Source organism: Cupressus sempervirens, chromosome 2, assembly GCF_028749045.1.
Source record: "Cupressus sempervirens isolate cs-2001-9-10 chromosome 2, ASM2874904v1, whole genome shotgun sequence".
Classification (NCBI taxonomy): domain Eukaryota; kingdom Viridiplantae; phylum Streptophyta; class Pinopsida; order Cupressales; family Cupressaceae; genus Cupressus; species Cupressus sempervirens.
Window position 1 is genome coordinate 482,438,668 of NC_143119.1, and position 17,835 is coordinate 482,456,502.

Here is a 17,835-nt window from a genome sequence, read left to right on the forward strand (position 1 = left end):
CAATGACTCTTGTTTCGATTTGCATCAAAGAGAATGCTTACAAAAAAGACTCCAGATTGTCTAAACAATAACCTAACATGAATGTGCAACTAATTTTGACAATATTCAATACAAATATGTGACTTAACTACTTGCAATATGCAGCTACAGCAACTAGTGATTATGACAAATACTTTGGATGCAACCTAAGATGGCATTAATGCACTTACAACCAAGTGTCATTAATATAAACACTTAGTATGCAAAATTATAACATTATTTATGCCAAAAAGAGAACTTACAGCCAATTGATATTTTGTCAAACAATTGGAATGCAAACTAATAAGCTGATCATCAACTGTAGGGTTGCAATATAGATAGTCTAAAAATTACAACGCTCTTTCAATTGCATAATTCTAGCCTTCCTTTGATACCAATAATGCCAAATGGCAAACAAAGACAAGTACAATGTAAAATAGTGAAGTGTTGAAGCTATATTTTGTACTCAGCTGAAAACCTACATTTCTCAGGAAATATGCCAAATGAGAAGTGAAGAACCTGATTATAGATGGCTGCAATAATTTTCTTCAATGCTGCCCCTTCTGCTTTTCTTTTTTTCGATCTGCTTTTTCCGGATTTGCTTTTTCGAACTGCTTTTTTCAGATCTGCTTTTTTGAACTGCTTTTTCGGATCCGCTTTTCGAACTGCTTTTTTCAATTTCTTTTTTCGGAGCTTCTTTTTCGGATTGCTTTTTCGGCTTGCTTTTTCGGTTCTGCTTTTTCGGCCTGTTTTTTCGGACTGCTTTTTCGGTTCTACTTAAAAATGGCTTCCTATAATTTCAGACCTGCTAGAAATGACCTCCAATAATTTCAGCCCTGCTAAAATTGACTTCTGAAATGCTGAAATGCTGAAATTGGCCTTAGGCCCAATGATGCCCTAGCTGAAGTGACTGAAGTATCACCTCCAAATGTGCAACCCTTCAGAAGATATTTCACTTCCTCAGTTATGCAAATCCAAGGGAGTTTTCGTTTCCAAAGATCAACTGACTATCTAAAACCACTTGGCTCCACAATAGATTATGTGACTGAATCACAATTTGATGTCAAGAGAGAAATAAACAACTGGATGATTAGAATGAAGCCCGGGGTGCCTATTTATTCTTTTTCTCCATTTTCTCCAAAAACTTCTAGAACATTATTTTATTTTATCTATTAGTGACTTTATAAAAAATATTTTATAATTCAAGTCACTTTATTAAATTAATTAAATATAAAGTTACCTTTTAATATTTATTTATTTGATAACTTTATAAATAATTAACTTAATATCACTTATTTATTTAATTAAAATAATTAATTAGTCATCCTCATAAAATATTCATTATTTTGGACAACCTAATTAATTAAATTAATTAAATCAAATTGCCTCCAAAATGGGGACATGACAGTCCGCCCTTTCTGAAATTGCTTGTCCCCAAGCAATGGCTGAACAATAAACCAATCAATCCGCCTGGATCCCAAACATCGTCATGAACTATACTACTGTCAATTAACACAGGCTCCTGTAATATCCTCTACAATATAACCAAGAGGAATCCATAATCAAACTGACAATTACAGCTCAACCAAACTCCAAAATCACAACTACCACAGTCAGAAACCCACGAGACACAAACTCTTAGAACATCAGAACCCAAGTAAAGTGAACAAATCAAACTGCCAACACAGCAAGTACCATCAACGCATCCCACTGGCCTATACGGAATGTACAATCCAACTCTGCAACAATGGTGAACGCTTCCGAATGAAACTGTACCAAGTATGGAGAATCCACACACTGTACAACTCCTGCAATCAACACAACTCTGCAAATCATCGGCCACTGTCTCATAACCATAACTCCCATGCACCGTTGATGGTGAAAAGACATCACAAGATAAACAGCAAGAAATGGAACCCAAACCAAATTTGCCTGCCATCAACTCCTCAGCACAAGGATCAAATGCTAACTGATGTACATACCCTGTAGTATAATGCTGATAAAAAGAACCAACCTCAATCAACAGCTCACCATGAGCAAGTGATACAACCCACTGTGACTGATCACCAGCTAAGTCAGGAGATGTCATAGCCAAAGGAGTAGAATCAATAACAACAACCGTTGAAGCATCACTCCCAAACTCCTACTCTAAGTCATGTATTATCAAGCTGTCAACCGCAAAACCTATTGCCATGTCATGCCCATCACAACTCTCATCCTGAGGCGTCAAACCGTCCCATAACTGATGATGAGCACTAGGAACCAAAGTACATCCCTGTATCATCATTTCATCAACATGGTCATCAAAGGGAAATTGATGAGCATACCTCACAGTGTAATGCCGATAGAATGCACCAATCTCAGTTAGTGGCTCAGACTGCAATCCAGATGAAACTAATTGCAATCGATCATTAACCATGTTGGAAGTGACTACTACCTCCGAAGACATCACCAAGGGAGTAGTATTACTAGCAGGAACCATGCCAATTGCCAGCTCACCAACATCACACATGATCTTTGATGCAACATCTCTAGTCTCTGTGTCATCAGTACTAAAGGCCACCACTATGTCAAGCATACCACAACAATCTGCTACAACACCCAACTCAGCTGAACCTGACTCTAGTGGGAACGAACCCGATATGCCAATGTTAGTATCAAGGACGAATGCATCCCCATCTCCACTGTCTTTGACAATCTCAACCATGGACATCCTCGTATCACCAAACATCACAGCTTGTGACTGTACAGAATCTGGTAAAGACTGCAGTCGCTCTAACTCCACGGTCACCTAGCCAAATGAAATTGTGACTCCTCGAAAGCCAACTGTGTACTCTCAAGAATCTCTGAAGTCACCTCAAGCTGCTGAGTAAGCTCACTCACCTCATCTTCCTTGGCCAATAATGCATCGTATGCTGTACTCCCCCACTCCATAAGATAATCTCTGTCGGCTACCAACTGCATATAATTCTGTCTCAGAATCCGGATAGCCTCCCATAAAGAGTGGAACTCTGTCAAGGAAAGATAACTGCCTCCCTGCTCATCACTAGTAGGAGAACCCCATCCATAAACTGCTAACAACTGATGAGCAGCATCGAAATGCTGGCAAGCTATGGCAATGTCTCGCTCACTAACTCTCAACTGACTAGACACATGATGGCACTGGCTAGATTGTCTCCTACCAACCTCCTCTGACGCACTGTCTAAAGGAGTATCCTCAAAGTTACTGGTCTCTAGAGTATTACCATCCATATCTTGCAAATCAACTCCAAAGCTCATATCAACATACGGAGTATCAAAAACTGTAGCACCGCTATCCAACTCCTCTGTACCAAAAGAAACTGCCAAGGAAACTAAGTCTTCAAAACTACCCACTACATCCTCCTGGATGTCATCAATGCCAATATGATCCTGGGACTCATCTGTACACACTACCAAATATGAAAGATCATCAACACATTCTAGCAAGAATGGTCGACTGGATATATGAACAAAGCCCAACACCGGTGTATGAAAACTAATACCAACATCGAATGAGCTGCTGGCACAAGAAAAGACAACACCGTTTAATCTGTTAATCAAATCCATGATAGCACCCAAACAATCACTGCTACCAAAAAGTGTTAAAGATCTCCAGTCAACTGAATCCCAAACGCCAATATAACAATCTCGAGTCCATATTCGTAAACTAGAATCAGTCGGTAACTCAAGCAAACTCCTCACCTGAGTAATATGACCAATACCAACTAACTCCAGATACCTGTCTAACATTGTCGTTGTATCCTGGATATGAATACAAGATGAATTCACTACATTATCAACGACCACATATGATTTACGTGTCGCAGAAAGCTGAGTATCAGGACTGCAAGATGAAACTAAACTCAACTCCATGCCATGCTTATCCCCATGTCTCTCCCAGTCCTGTAATGTCAATGGAGTATTCACCAAAGAAGCTCGAGTGTCCTCAAGCTCGCGAGAAAGCCTGTCAACTTCCTCCTTCCTCCTCAAGGCATCTGAATAGTCTCCGACAAAGCTAAGAAGATGGTCACGATCTGATAGAAGATGTAAATAACTCAACTTCATCGTTCCCATTCCTTCCCTAATTGCCTGTAAGTCAACACAAGAAGAACTTGTTGTGACTCCTTTCTGTCTCTCCTGCAGTTGAATCATCCAAATGTGATTCTCAATCAATCCATGCATCCTGTCATGATGAGATAAAGCCGCAACAATATCCTTGTCCCTTGTCTTCAGCTGGCTTGCCAAACCAAGTGAAGAGCTACTAGCCTCTATCTCATGTGAAGAAGCATCCAACTGTGCCTGATACTCATTTTCTGCAAAGTCCTGAATGCTCAATTTTTGATCAACTGTACTATCCTCAAACATGACAGTATCCTCAACTGCTATAACTTCATCCAGCCCAATTGTACTGTAATCACTATTTGTGTCAATTACACAATCCAATGTGCTTGTGATATCACCTTCTGATGCAACTGGCTCAACCTGCACAACATTTGCAACCCCTTCTGCCTGTAAAGATGATGCAGATAAACTCATTACCTGAAGATGGGCTAATGTCTCCCTCTATCGAATCCGCATGTCTGTTAAACTCCTCATACAAGTTTCTGCCTATCATAGGGAAGGTACGATCCTTAGGCCAATCAATCAAGCTCTTTAACCACGTGCGTGCCATAGGTGACAAATTCCTCTCTTTTGTCCAAACATACCATAAGTCTTTTGCCAAAATTTTAGAAATTTCATCCTCCTCAAACAGGATTGTGAACATGATGGAGTGCATTGATGCCAATACCCTGTTGGGATGAAACTCGTCCATAATATTCCAAAATGTATTAAACATCCTACGAATGTCACCAATACAACCTATTGCCAGCATAATATTTTCAAATCTACACCTCGCAAATACTTCAACTAATCTTGCCCTATGTGTGAAATAAGGGTCTCGGATGTTGTCCAACTTTTCAAAGCTTTTTACCATGGCATGAAGTATCTCTCTCATAATTTGATCGTCATAAGAATCAAGGCTAGCTATTATCCTCATGATTTCACTAATGCAAGATAGAGTTGTAAGTCTTATTACCTCATCATGATGTCTCAATAATTGGGGCTTAACCAACGAACCAAATGCTGGAGATAAAGCTATTTGCATAGCATCGAGTCTTGACTGATCAAACTTGCCTAAATAAGTTTCCAACTCCTCCAAAGTTCTTAGAAGGTCCTCTGTTTTCTGAAATGGACAATCTAATTTCTTCTTTACATTGTGCATTCTTTCTTCCAAATCCTTGTCTCCTATTAAAGCCATATTGATTATTGAATTCAATCTGAAATAACCCAATCAGGTTGGCAGGAAACCGCTCTGATACCACTGTAATAACCCCAATAGGTTATAACTTCTTCAAACACCAAAAATCTTTATACTTCAGTGGTTTGACATTTCGTCAAACACTTTGCAAGTAAGCTCTGATACCACTGTAATGGTCCTGCTCAAATCCGACTTTAGAATGTTGATTGAAGGCTTGAAGAATTTTGTCAAACACTTTGCATACAAGGTGTCATATGACAGATATAACTTTTCAGATTGCTGCAATGACTCTTGTTTCGATTTGCATCAAAGAAAATGCTTACAAAAAAGACTCCAGATTATCTAAGCAATGACCTAACATGAATGTGCAACTAATTTTGACAATATTCAATACAAATATGTGACTTAACTACTTGCAATATGCAGCTACAGCAACTAGTGATTATGACAAATACTTTGGATGCAACCTAAGATGGCATTAATGCACTTACAACCAAGTGTCATTAATATAAACACTTAGTATGCAAAATTATAACATTATTTATGCCAAAAAGAGAACTTACAGCCAATTGATATTTTGTCAAACAATTGGAATGCAAACTAATAAGCTAATCATCAACTGTAGGGTTGCAATATAGATAGTCTAAAAATTACAACGCTCTTTCAATTGCATAATCCTAGCCTTCCTTTGATACCAATAATACCAAATGGCAAACAAAGACAAGTACAATGTAAAATAGTGAAGTGCTGAAGCTATATTTTGTACTTAGCTGAAAACCTACATTTCTCAAGAAATATGCCAAATGAGAAGTGAAGAACCTGATTATAGATGGCTGCAATAATTTTCTTCAATGCTGCCCCTTCTGCTTTTCTTTTTTTTCGATCTGCTTTTTCCACTTGCTTTTTCCGGATTTGCTTTTTCGAACTGCTTTTTTTAGATCCGCTTTTTTGAACTGCTTTTTCGGATCCGCTTTTCGAACTGCTTTTTTCGGAGCTTCTTTTTCGAATTGCTTTTTTGGCCTACTTTTTCGGTTCTGCTTTTCCGGCCTGCTTTTTCGGACTGCTTTTTCGGCCTGCTTTTTCGGTTCTGCTTTAAAATGGCTTCCTATAATTTCAGACCTGCTAGAAATGACCTCCAATAATTTCGGCCCTGCTAAAATTGCCTTCTGAAATGCTGAAATTGGCCTTAGGCCCAATGATGCCCTAGCTGAAGTGACTGAAGTATCACCTCCAAATGTGCAACCCTTCAGAAGATATTTCACTTCCTCAGTTATGCAAATCCAAGGGAGTTTTCGTTCCCAAAGATCAACTGACTATCTGAAACCACTTGGCTCCACAATAGACTATGTGACTGAATCACAATTTGATGTCAAGAGAGAAATAAACAACTGGATGATTAGAATGAAGCCCGGGGTGCCTATTTATTCTTTTTCTCCACTTTCTCCAGAAACTTCTAGAACATTATTTTATTTTATCTATTAGTGACTTTATAAAAAATATTTTATAATTCAAGTCACTTTATTAAATTAATTAAATATAAAGTTATTGATAACTTTATAAATAATTAACTTAATATCACTTATTTATTTAATTAAAATAATTAATTAATCATCCTCATAAAATATTCATTATTTTGGACAACCTAATTAATTTAATTAATTAAATCAAATTGCCTCCAAAATGGGGACATGATACAACACTCTTTGGCACATTCAGCACTTGGCAGCCTTTGGTACTCAACCTTCAATACTAGCCAATTTTGTTGTGTTCTTCCAATTCAACCTTGTGGTTTTATGAGATGGCTTCATAACTAACAATAACAAAATGTGCATCATAGATCTGACAAAGAATAATATTAAAAAATTTATTGATAGATCTTCAACAAAGTAGATATCTTTTCTTTTTTGGGATAATGTCCAAGTTGTGTCCAAAGGAAACTTTACAAATATGCATAGACAACAGATAGGGTGAGGAGACGCTCCCATCAAAATTTCAAATTTCAGACTAGGGAGGATCTTCCACCTCTGAAATGGAACACAAAGACTCAATTTTAACAAGAATCACAAATACACAAGAAAATATAACTCCACGATGGCTCCCTACGATACCAGCCCTCTCCTTATAAAGGTTTCCTAGAAGTATCTGGAAGGTTTAAATAGGCCAACATGATTTGTTATTTATTGTGTTATTAATTTTTACTTAATAATTTGATATAATAATTGAAGTAGTTTGTATGATAGTATTTAAATTCAGGACCACTTAACCATCTCATTGTGGCATACTGTAGCCCAGAGATGCCAACCATTATCTGGACCCTTGAATTGAAGTTTTATGTCATTTTGTTGCAAACATGGTTCCAATCATTGTTATTATCAGAGCTCTATATTTCTTTGTATATCAGATAAGCTAACCACTTTTTTGTGCCCAGTTTTGTAACAGTAATGTATACTTGCTGCCATATTACCCTGGTATCCTCTGTTTTTCTTATAAGAATTATGGACTCTTGTAATGGTACTTTTCATTTTGTAAATCCATACTTTATCTTCTATAAAGACAAAAGTAAGATGATGAACTGTCTTAGACTGTTATGTCTATTTCTAGAAAAAAGAGTTGTTGCTGCTAGCCTGCTACAATCTCCTTCAATGGTCAAAATCTAAATGGAAACATACAAACCCGTTTCTAACCCTTTTCTATGGCAGAAGAACATTCCTAAGAAAAAGTGCAATTCCTCCATACTTTCTCTAGTATTGATTTCAAAGCATCTTATACATTCACTTATGATGAACTAGAATGTAACTCATCTATAGGAAAAGATTTATAGGAGGATCATTTGATGATGTGATTGATGTTTTTTTGATTTGGGTTTCATTTACTTGGATGTCATACATTGAAGAAAATGGTGTTTCCTGTTTCTATTGAGTACCACATGGAACTTGAAAATCATCCAGCATGATGAACAAACTCAAAGTTGTTTTTAAACATACATTGCATTCTTGGGTAATTGCAGATAATACTGGCAGAGGCTCCAATTCAGGAGAGAGAACGTTTAGAGAATGGAATAAACAAAGAGCAACTGAAGAATGTTCATGTCACACATAGGGTATGTCTCCTAATTTCAAGATCAGAATTGATTGATTTTTTAACTTCTGCAGGAATATGTGCAAATCATTTCCATGTAATCGTTGAAGACTTTTTTCTCCTAAATTTGTGCATGACGTCTTTGTTAAGGAACATCATTCTAAATGTACAAAAAATATACTATTCTAATCGGTGCATTTGCTAAATTGCTATTGTTGACAAAAATATAATCCAATTGAGTTTTGTCTTTCAGGTTGGGAACCCTAACAACTACTCAGACCTAAAGGATGCTATACAAGACATAGACATGGGCTCCAAGAAGGAAGATAAGTTACCCTTGTCAATAGTAGTGGTCTCAGACAAAAGCTGGCATATAGGAGGTAGTAGAATCCGTTCAAAAAAGAGAGTGACTTGATAAATATCCACCTGCCATCTTGCACATTTTGATAATCCTCCTGAATTTTGCAGATCCATCTAAAGCTGACAAGCAATCAGTTTTTGCTCTTCTTATGGCAGAAAAGATTTGCAAAGAAAATAATGTTCAGGTACATATTTATAACTAGAATAGAATCAACAATGGATGTTGTAGGCATAATCATTGACAAATCACATTGTAAGGCTAAGTGCATTCAAGTATTAAATTGAATTCATGCATTCAGTGTGTACTGATCAATATATCCATGCATGTATATTTAGCATTACTATAGTGAAGTTATCCTCTATCTGTTATTATGTTATTACAGGTTAAAAGTGTTTCCATTCTTTAAGCCATGAAATTTTATATTTATAATAACCTGTTTGACAAATTCATCATAGTTCCAAGTGCTTAGCACCATGCTAAATCCTTGCTGAGTTCTGTTTGGATGATTCATATTCCTACTATTTCCAACATAATTTTTTAAAATTTAAAGAGAACTCTTGTTCTCATGCATGAAAGCTCTATTGTCTATTCAATTAGTTGCTGCTTGATGTCGTGTGCTCATCCTTCTGATGGAAGAACTCTGGTACCTTACAGAACTCAGTTCAAGATGTACCTAAATAATAATATCATTTATATGACACATAAAAAGCTTGCAAACGAGGAGTTTGAATTAAGACTTCATATCAATTTAGACCAAAGGAACCTAGTCAATCTTATATAAATGGTTGATAACTATTCTAAACACAAAAAAAAAAACCACGAGAAACCAAACTATGATTTTCTTTTTTTGATGTAAGTGGCATTTTCTGGCAGTTTTGGAAAAATATTGAAAAACTAGTAGATCTTCCCATACATAATTCACATGCAAAAATATTCTTAGAGAAGTTAACTAGAAGATGGGATTTCCAATCAGTTAAAATTTCAAACACAGCACACAAAAATGGGTTTCCTAGAAAAGGCATCCACCACCACATTTTTCTTCCCTCTACTCTATCAAAATCATAAGCTTGTATTTTTCTTGCCCTCTTTTGTTGTCGTTCTTTAAGGTCCTTTAGCTCAAGGAAATTCTTCAAGATGTTATGGTCACTTTTCTCTACAAACTTCTCTCCTAAAAAATACAATCTGAATTTGGCCTAATGCATGTATGATTACAAGCATATCCTTGTCATATGTAGAATAATACCTCTCAACATCTCTAAGCTTTCTGCTCCTAAAGGCTATAGGTTGCTTATATTGTATAAGGCTCCAATCCCCTCTCCTAGAGCATCACTCTAGTACAAAAGGTTGGTAGGAATCAATTTATATCACACCCTTTTTGACATTAGACTTAAGTTGTCAAATAATTAATAAATCATAACAAAACTAAGTGAAAATTTAGAATATTGCACCCAAGTTGCAGAAGGCACTACAACAACATTGGAATCCAATTTTGACCACATGATCAATTAAAGCAATAGAAAGATGAATTGATCCAACTCAATGATTTACGAAAAATAGAGGTTCTCTTGTAGAATATTGGAGAACACCCAAAGAATCAAAAGACACTTCTAAATGTGTCATTGTGATCCTTACTGCTCACTAGGTGGGATCATTGAAAAGCTAGGAATCCTGAAATATAGAAATCCAAAAATACAAGTGCTTTAAACATTTCTAATCATCCCGGTGATGTATTTTAGGACCAAGCACATTTCTATCACCTATCATGTTTTGAGATAGGTTGCACAACATGAAGTCAGATTGGAGTATATTCCTACAAAGGATTAGATTGCAGATATCTTTACAAAAGTACTCCCTAAGGATATTTTTTAATATCTCCAAGAGGAGCTAGGGGTTATTGCACCTCCTAACTAAATCCATAAGATGGTGTGCATTTTTCCAAAGGGAGAAATCCAAGGATATCCTTTGTCTTCTAGATAAATATTGAGATGAGGATTGGAAACATTGATTCTTTGAGATGATAAGTAGACACATGACACTATTGCAAATGATTGTATGATTCTATAGGTTGTTGCATCATACCCTATGTTGCTCTTAATGAGAATTTGTCAGTACAAAAGGTGTGTTGATCATTGGAGAATATTAAAGAGTGTGTTCGCATAGAAGTGTTCTAGTAGCTACCTGGAAGAATGCTTTGCATATGCTATAGGTCATTGCATTATACCCTATGTTTCTCTTGATGAGAATTTGTCGCTTCAAAAGGTGTGTTGATCATTGGAGAATGAAGAGTAACTACCACAAAGAATGTTCTTCATTCCTTGTGTGTGATGGTATGGCCTTGCAATTTGGAGCATAGATTCTTTGTTCAATGGATGTTGCACTTCCATGTTTCAGGTACCTAGTGTTGATAGCTCTGTTGTTAGTTTGGGTGTCTGTCAAGATTGGTCAGGAAAATGCTCCCCATTGATGTGTCTTGCCTTGTAGCTTCAATGAAAGGCTTATAATGTATGTGTAGTGTCTAAGTATAATTTTCTAGTAGAAAATAATTATGTTTTATTGGCCTTTTGGGTGATATGTTCCATAACTATGTTTTCTTGGCCTTCTAGTTATGAAGAATTATGTGTGGTTGTTTCCATAGTGATGCAGTAAGGTTTGTTGTAGTTCTGACTATATTAGATGATGTGTTGTGTTGATTTTTACATCTCACTTTGTTTTTTAGGGATCCTCATTGAGTGGCTTAACGTTGAAGAAGATTTTTCGAGATGACTTCTTGTATGCTACATGTTACCCAATTATTGTCTTTGCAGAATGTGTTCCAAGCATGTGTGATGTTCAGGCTTGCTCTGGATATTGTGTTATGATGCTTTAGGTCCTCTCTATCTCCTAGATAGGAACACTTTCACCACAGTTGCATATTGGCGGCCGACATATTTTGACTGACCTAATTGATGTTTAGTGATGATCGAGATGGTATGGAGAGAAGATCAAATCAGTTACAGTTGTGTGGAAGAGATGTGGAAGATGCAAGTTTAAGAAACATAAATGAATGGTGGAAGTTGTGGAGCTGAATCAATAATGATTGCTTGAGACATCATGTCAAAATCTTGTATGTTCTAAGGAGAATGCTAGAACCTATTTTCTGAAGGTTTATTCATTGTAATTTATTTCATGTATGCTATGTTGAGACAATGGGTCTCCTTTAAAAGTCCTTTGTATCTTTGTCAAAGATGGTAATTCTTTGCAGCAAGTCATTTGTATCTTGCCATAAGATAGTAAGTCATGGTGACGAGTCTGATAGTGAATCACTACCACTACCATCCTCATTGCTTCTCATTTTTTTGAGATTGAATGCAACCTTATACTCAAAAATGCCTAAAAAATAACTGAATGTTTTAAGCTTCAAGCTTTGAAAAAAAATTTAAAAGAAAGAAGGAAACTTACCTCTTTTAAGCCTAAGCAAGATATTTGGCCTTTTTTCCTTCTATCTCTTGTAGTTTCTGTTCATCTTTCAATGGCTTCCTTCAAAACCTCTTGTTGTTGCTCCACCTTTTTTGCTATCAAACAAATGGTGAAATGATTCAACATGTAATGCATATGTGACTTTGCAATAAACTTGGAGGGAGGGACCCACAATGTAACAGAATAGTGTTTTTTTAAAACCAAAGTCAATTTTTAAATTTAAAAGTTGTCTTTCACACCTGGTATGTCCAGCCATCCCTATGATGGTTGAGGGATGTCCCAAACATCCCTAGAGTGAGCAGGCCACTTACCATCGAATCCGAAACATTTCTGGCTTCTGTTGACTTTTCAGAAATAAGAGACAGGGACGGGGGGATGTCCCATGGCCATCCCTGAGTCCCTATACCATTTCATGAACACGGATAGGATATTAGAGTTGGAGACGCTATTAGAGCGATGGTTTTCGTTGCACCAAAAGATCGACTTGTCAATGCTCAATACAACCACTAGACTTATAGAATCTACTAGAGGTGGTTAAGCCATTTCACGAATCCAGAGGGGGTGCTGACGATTTTGCCAACAATCTCCCCCTCAACATTGATCGAGGGGATTCGAACTTGTGACCAAGCTATGATACCACTTGTTAAAGTGGTGGTTGTCAATGCACCAAAAGATCAACCTATCAATGTTTGATACAACCACTAGACTTATACAATCCACATGAGGCAAATAAACCATGTCATCAATCTTGAGGGGAGTGTTGATCATTTTGCCAACAATCTCCCCCTTAACGTTGGCCGAGGGGATTCAAACATGTGACCAAGCTATGATACCACTTGTTAAAGTGGTTGTTGTCGGTGCACCAAAAGATCAACCTATCAATGTATGATTCAACCACTAGACTTATAGAATCCATATGAGGCGGTTAAACCATGCCACGAATCCCGAGGGGAGCACTGATCATTTTGCCAACAAATTTGTCCCTCAAAAATGTAGCTAAATATTCAAATTATCATAAGTAAACTTCTTAAATAGTTGCAATCTCACACTTAATAAAATATGTCCAAGATGAATGAAACATTACACCAATAGAAAACATGTTGTTTTGGGTACCCACCATCAAGCTCTATTTCTTTTGTTTTAATGAGGATACTAGCCTTAGCCTTCTGTTGTTTACTTTTCCCATCTTTCATTTATGATTTAGTCCTATCCAATGAGTAATGGCAGGGAAGTTCTGTGCTGGCATTGCATGGGTCGCAATTTGAGCCCTCACTAAAGTTAATGGAAAGCAAAGTACATCCATTAGCATAAGTTATTTCTTATTTCCTTGTGCATTATTATTATCCTTTTGAATGATATAACCACTCTTGAAACAGGTTGCTAATCTTGTAGCAGAGTTTCTTGAAACAAAACTTGGAAAACAAGTAAGTACATCATTTTGGAAACTTTCACTAAAAGGATTTTATCCATTCTCTATATTCAGTGCACTAGTTGTATGCAGTGATATCCATCCATTGAATTTTCTCTTCATTCAAACAGGTATGCAATACAAAGAAAAATCTGACGTATGTTGGGACAGAAGAGTTGATGGGTCATGTGACAGCTCAAGGTTTACATCTCTTTGGAGATTGTAGCTTTTTTTAAACATTTTTCCAATTAGAGAGTTCAATAAATGTCACCACCTATTTTTGCTGGTTATTTTCAGTGGCAGTCCACAATGAAATGAATGAGATTTGGACAGAGCTTCTGAACTCTTGGGGCAGCGAGATATATGTTAAGGTAAGCTTTCTACCTGATAACTGGTATTATTGTGTAAATATGGGTTTAATATCTCTTCTTTGTGAAAATGTTACAGGAGATTGGAATGCTTTATTATTATAATGAAATAGATAAAAAGGATTTCTTAATTGACTGTCAGGATATTAGTTTTTACTCGAAGAAAGGAGAGAATCCTTCATTTTATGAGCTCTCTGAGAGAGCTATCTTGCGTCGTGAAGTTGCTATTGGTTATAGATTAGCCAACAAGACGGTATGCAACTCCAGTCTATGAATGTTGACTGTGCTTATGCTTGTCTTCTGCCACTGTAATTGGCATTAACTAGAGCTTCTCTTGTGGCAGATTATAAACCCAAAAAACAAATATGAATCACTGAGCTTTGGTGATGGAGACTCTCTTGTTGTCATATCAGAATTTGATTATGGAAAAGAACTTACTTTTCAGGAGTAGAGAACAGTCCTGATCTCTCGATTCCATAAGGTGATCCCAGTAAAAACACCAGTATGACAGTATGCAACTCAAATCTGTGAATGTTAACTGGCTTATGTTTGTCTTCTGTGACAGTAATGGACCTTAAAATCAGAACTTTTCTCATGGCAGGTTTTTAACCAACATATTGAATTTGAAGCGCATTGAAATTTGGTGATGGAGACTCTATGGTTGTCACATCAGTATTTAGTTGTGGAAAATAGCATATGACAGTATGCAGTATGCAACTCAAATCTGTGAATGTTAACTGGCTTATGTTTGTCTTCTGTGACAGTAATGGACCTTAAAAATCAGAACTTTTCTCATGGCAGGTTTTTAACCAACATAATGAAGTTGAAGCGCATTGAAATTTGGTGATGCAGACTCTATGGTTGTCACATCAGTATTTAGTTGTGGAAAATAGCATACTTTTTAAGAGTGGGGAACAGTTCAGATCTCTCGATTCCATAATGCGATCTAGGAAAATCTACCTACCAGTAGTGGACTTGTTTCTTTTTTTAAGGAAGGGCATTGGTTTTTAGATCCTCTTGCCTTGTGTTGTAATTATTGAGACGACTACTTAATTAAAGCTATTGACATAAATGGTACATATCCTTGAGTGGTATGTCATTGAACATAATGTATCCTTTCTTTGCCTCTATCTGTCGAAGTGTGCATGGCATATACATTAGCCTTTAGGATAATGTGGATGAATGAGACATTGTATATAAGCTATTTCTGATTTTGATGAAAGATTATATTTCAATAATTTAGAGGAAGAGTAGTTTTCTATGATCTGCTTCCTTGACATGTAAACTAAAAAGAAATTATATAAAGCAGAAATTATCTTATTCGTAATTATTCTAGATTATATTTTTTAATACCAAGCAAATACAGCTCAGATTTCCATGCTTCATAGGTTCCCTAACCTTGAAGTTTCAGTATATTATCATTATAATAGTTCTTCATTTACATCTAGCATATCTCTATATTGATATTTTGTAACATGGTGATACCTCCCCTCTATCTATGTTGTGTGAGTATTTTAAATTTTTAGTTCACAGCCTTGAGTTCAACACAAAATAGACTAGATGTGTAACAGAACTACTCTTTGAACTTGTAACCGTTACCATGTACTTGTTTCTTTTGAAATTGAAAATGTGTGTGCCTATGAATGCATGAATCACTTTACAAATAAAAAAATGATGAAACAGTATTGGGGTGCATACCCTTCCATGGTTGAACACATTTTCAAGTGCAATAGATGCCTACACAAGATGACAAGAGCAATGTGTTTACCGTACGAGTAAAATAAGTGAATGCATACAGACATTGGAACAGAATAGCAAAATTATATTTGCATATGCCAGACATTACATTATGCTTCATAAGATGAATGATTAATGATAAAAAATTCATGATGATTTACAATGATTCCGGACGGGATATAAATACTATCCGCCGAACCTTCCTGAAAGAGTCCGTCGGCCACAAACATTATGTCCGCTACAAAATATTTACCCGTCGGCTACAAAATACAAATACTGACAACAGTCATTCCGTCGGCTACAGAAACACCGTCGGGAGCATCCAGTCGGCTGACGCCATCCCCCCTAAAAAGAACAGTCATCTCCTGACGACTAACAAAATTAGGAGACAACTTACAGACAACAAAAGAAATACTAGAGAGAAGGGGGCGTCCAAGAAGAGTGTTGCTAGCGATGTAACTCATACACCTGCTCTGTGGAGATCTGTTTGAATCTGAGAATTAACCTCGATGGCCTCCTTTAGAAGAAGTGCAGCATCCATACCCTACCTCCTAGCTAACTGCATCTCGTGCTCAGCCGCATCCTTAACTCGAACAGCCGCTTCTGTACCTTGCGTAGCCACGTCCCTCCTGCACCACTGCTGCCATATCTGCCAGTAGTGCCGCCCGCTCTACGACCCATGCTGCCTGCTGGGCGGCCAAGTCGGCGGCTAGCTTCGCTCTATCCTCTCTCTCAACTGCCAATGATCTCTCTGCTGCAACCCTGTCCGCCTCCGCACGTCGACGAGCATAGTAAACATCCTTGTACAATCCCATAATCTCATGTGCCAGCTTCATCAGAGGGGTGTCACTGGGTCCCAACTCCGGCTCAGTAGCCCAACAACAGCGCCAAATATTTACCGTACGAGTAAAATAAATGAACGCATACAGACAATGGAACAGAATAGCAAAATTATATTCGCATATGCCAGATATTACATTATGCTTCATAAGATGAATGAATAATAGAAGATGAATGATTAATGATAGAAGATTCATGATGATTTACAATAATCCCGGACGGGATATAAATACTATCCACCGAACCTTCCCGAAGGAGTCCGTCAGCCACAAACATTATGTCCACTACAAACTATTTACCCGTCGGCTACAAAATACAAACACCGACGACAGTCATTTCGTCAGCTACAGAAACACCGCCGGGACCATCCAGTCGGCTGACACCATGCATCATGGAAAAATACTAATTTTAGTCAAAACTAGTGAGATGGGACACTAGGCCACACCAATATAGAGAAACCTTAAAGTTTCAGTTTATGTCTGCAAATCCATGTCATGGCATATGTCAGATAATGGAAAATCAAAGAACTCATTATTAACAACTTTTGTAGATGTTGATAGACATGTGTGAAGTGATACGATAACAAATTTAAGATTTTAGAAGTTGTGAATCATCTAAAATACCCTGAAAGGTGCATGTATAATGGGAGGTAGGTTCCCAATTTTCTAGTGTTACCCTAGTACTAGGGTATGTCAGGACGAGTTTCCAGGATGCAGGGAAAATGGGCCTCATTTTCAGGATGGTTGGGGGAGGTAGGGGGACATCGGCAAGGGGAGGATAGGGCAGGGAGGGGTGTTGTATAGTATGCACATAGATATTGAAATGATAGTTATTATGAAATGATGTTTCAGTAGAACATAATAATTGTACATAGCAAAATTGCAACATGAGCTAGAATTATTGAACATTCAACATAGTAAGATATTACGTACCCAATAGTAACATTCAAAAATCAAAATTAAAATAGAAATTAAAGTACCCATCCCAAGGGCAACATGGTTGCAGATTGATGGAGGTGGGGGTACTTGGGTTCTCAAGCATCCGATGCAGGGACATCTCGGGGATGAGTACTTTGAGGTTTGGGAGGGGGGTGCGAGTCCCCATGTTACATTGTGATTTTCCAAACCATGCAAACACCTTTTCAGGGGTGTGCATGTATAAGAACAAACAAGACTTCCAAAATTAAACTCTACAAAGACATTGTTAGCTATTGCCTGTAAGTATAAACACAAAATATGGAAATCAAAGG

The 17,835-nt window shown here is 37.1% G+C and overlaps 1 protein-coding gene across 6 annotated transcripts in view; it reads left to right on the forward strand.

Annotated features, from left to right (window-relative positions):
• Positions 1-15,257, forward strand: part of LOC149573126 (putative ion channel POLLUX-like 2) — a 412,830-nt gene extending 397,573 nt beyond the window's left edge. For 2 of the 6 annotated variants that reach the window (XR_016360040.1, XR_016360038.1), the window contains 10 exons: positions 8,346-8,438; positions 8,670-8,796; positions 8,885-8,961; positions 13,610-13,657; positions 13,773-13,842; positions 13,939-14,012; positions 14,152-14,262; positions 14,353-14,490; positions 14,611-14,718; positions 14,811-15,257. Coding sequence is in view for 2 of the 6 variants with exons in the window: in XM_089814304.1 (XP_089670430.1) it covers positions 8,346-8,438; positions 8,670-8,796; positions 8,885-8,961; positions 13,610-13,657; positions 13,773-13,842; positions 13,939-14,012; positions 14,152-14,262; positions 14,353-14,460 (708 nt within the window). In the remaining 4 variants the exon portion in view is untranslated. Of the gene's footprint in view, positions 1-8,345; positions 8,439-8,669; positions 8,797-8,884; positions 8,962-13,609; positions 13,658-13,772; positions 13,843-13,938; positions 14,013-14,151; positions 14,263-14,352; positions 14,491-14,610 lie in introns of all 6 variants that reach the window. The other 4 variants (XR_016360041.1, XR_016360039.1, XM_089814304.1 and 1 more) reach the window with 2 other exon arrangements.
• The last annotated feature ends 2,578 nt before the right edge of the window (positions 15,258-17,835 follow it).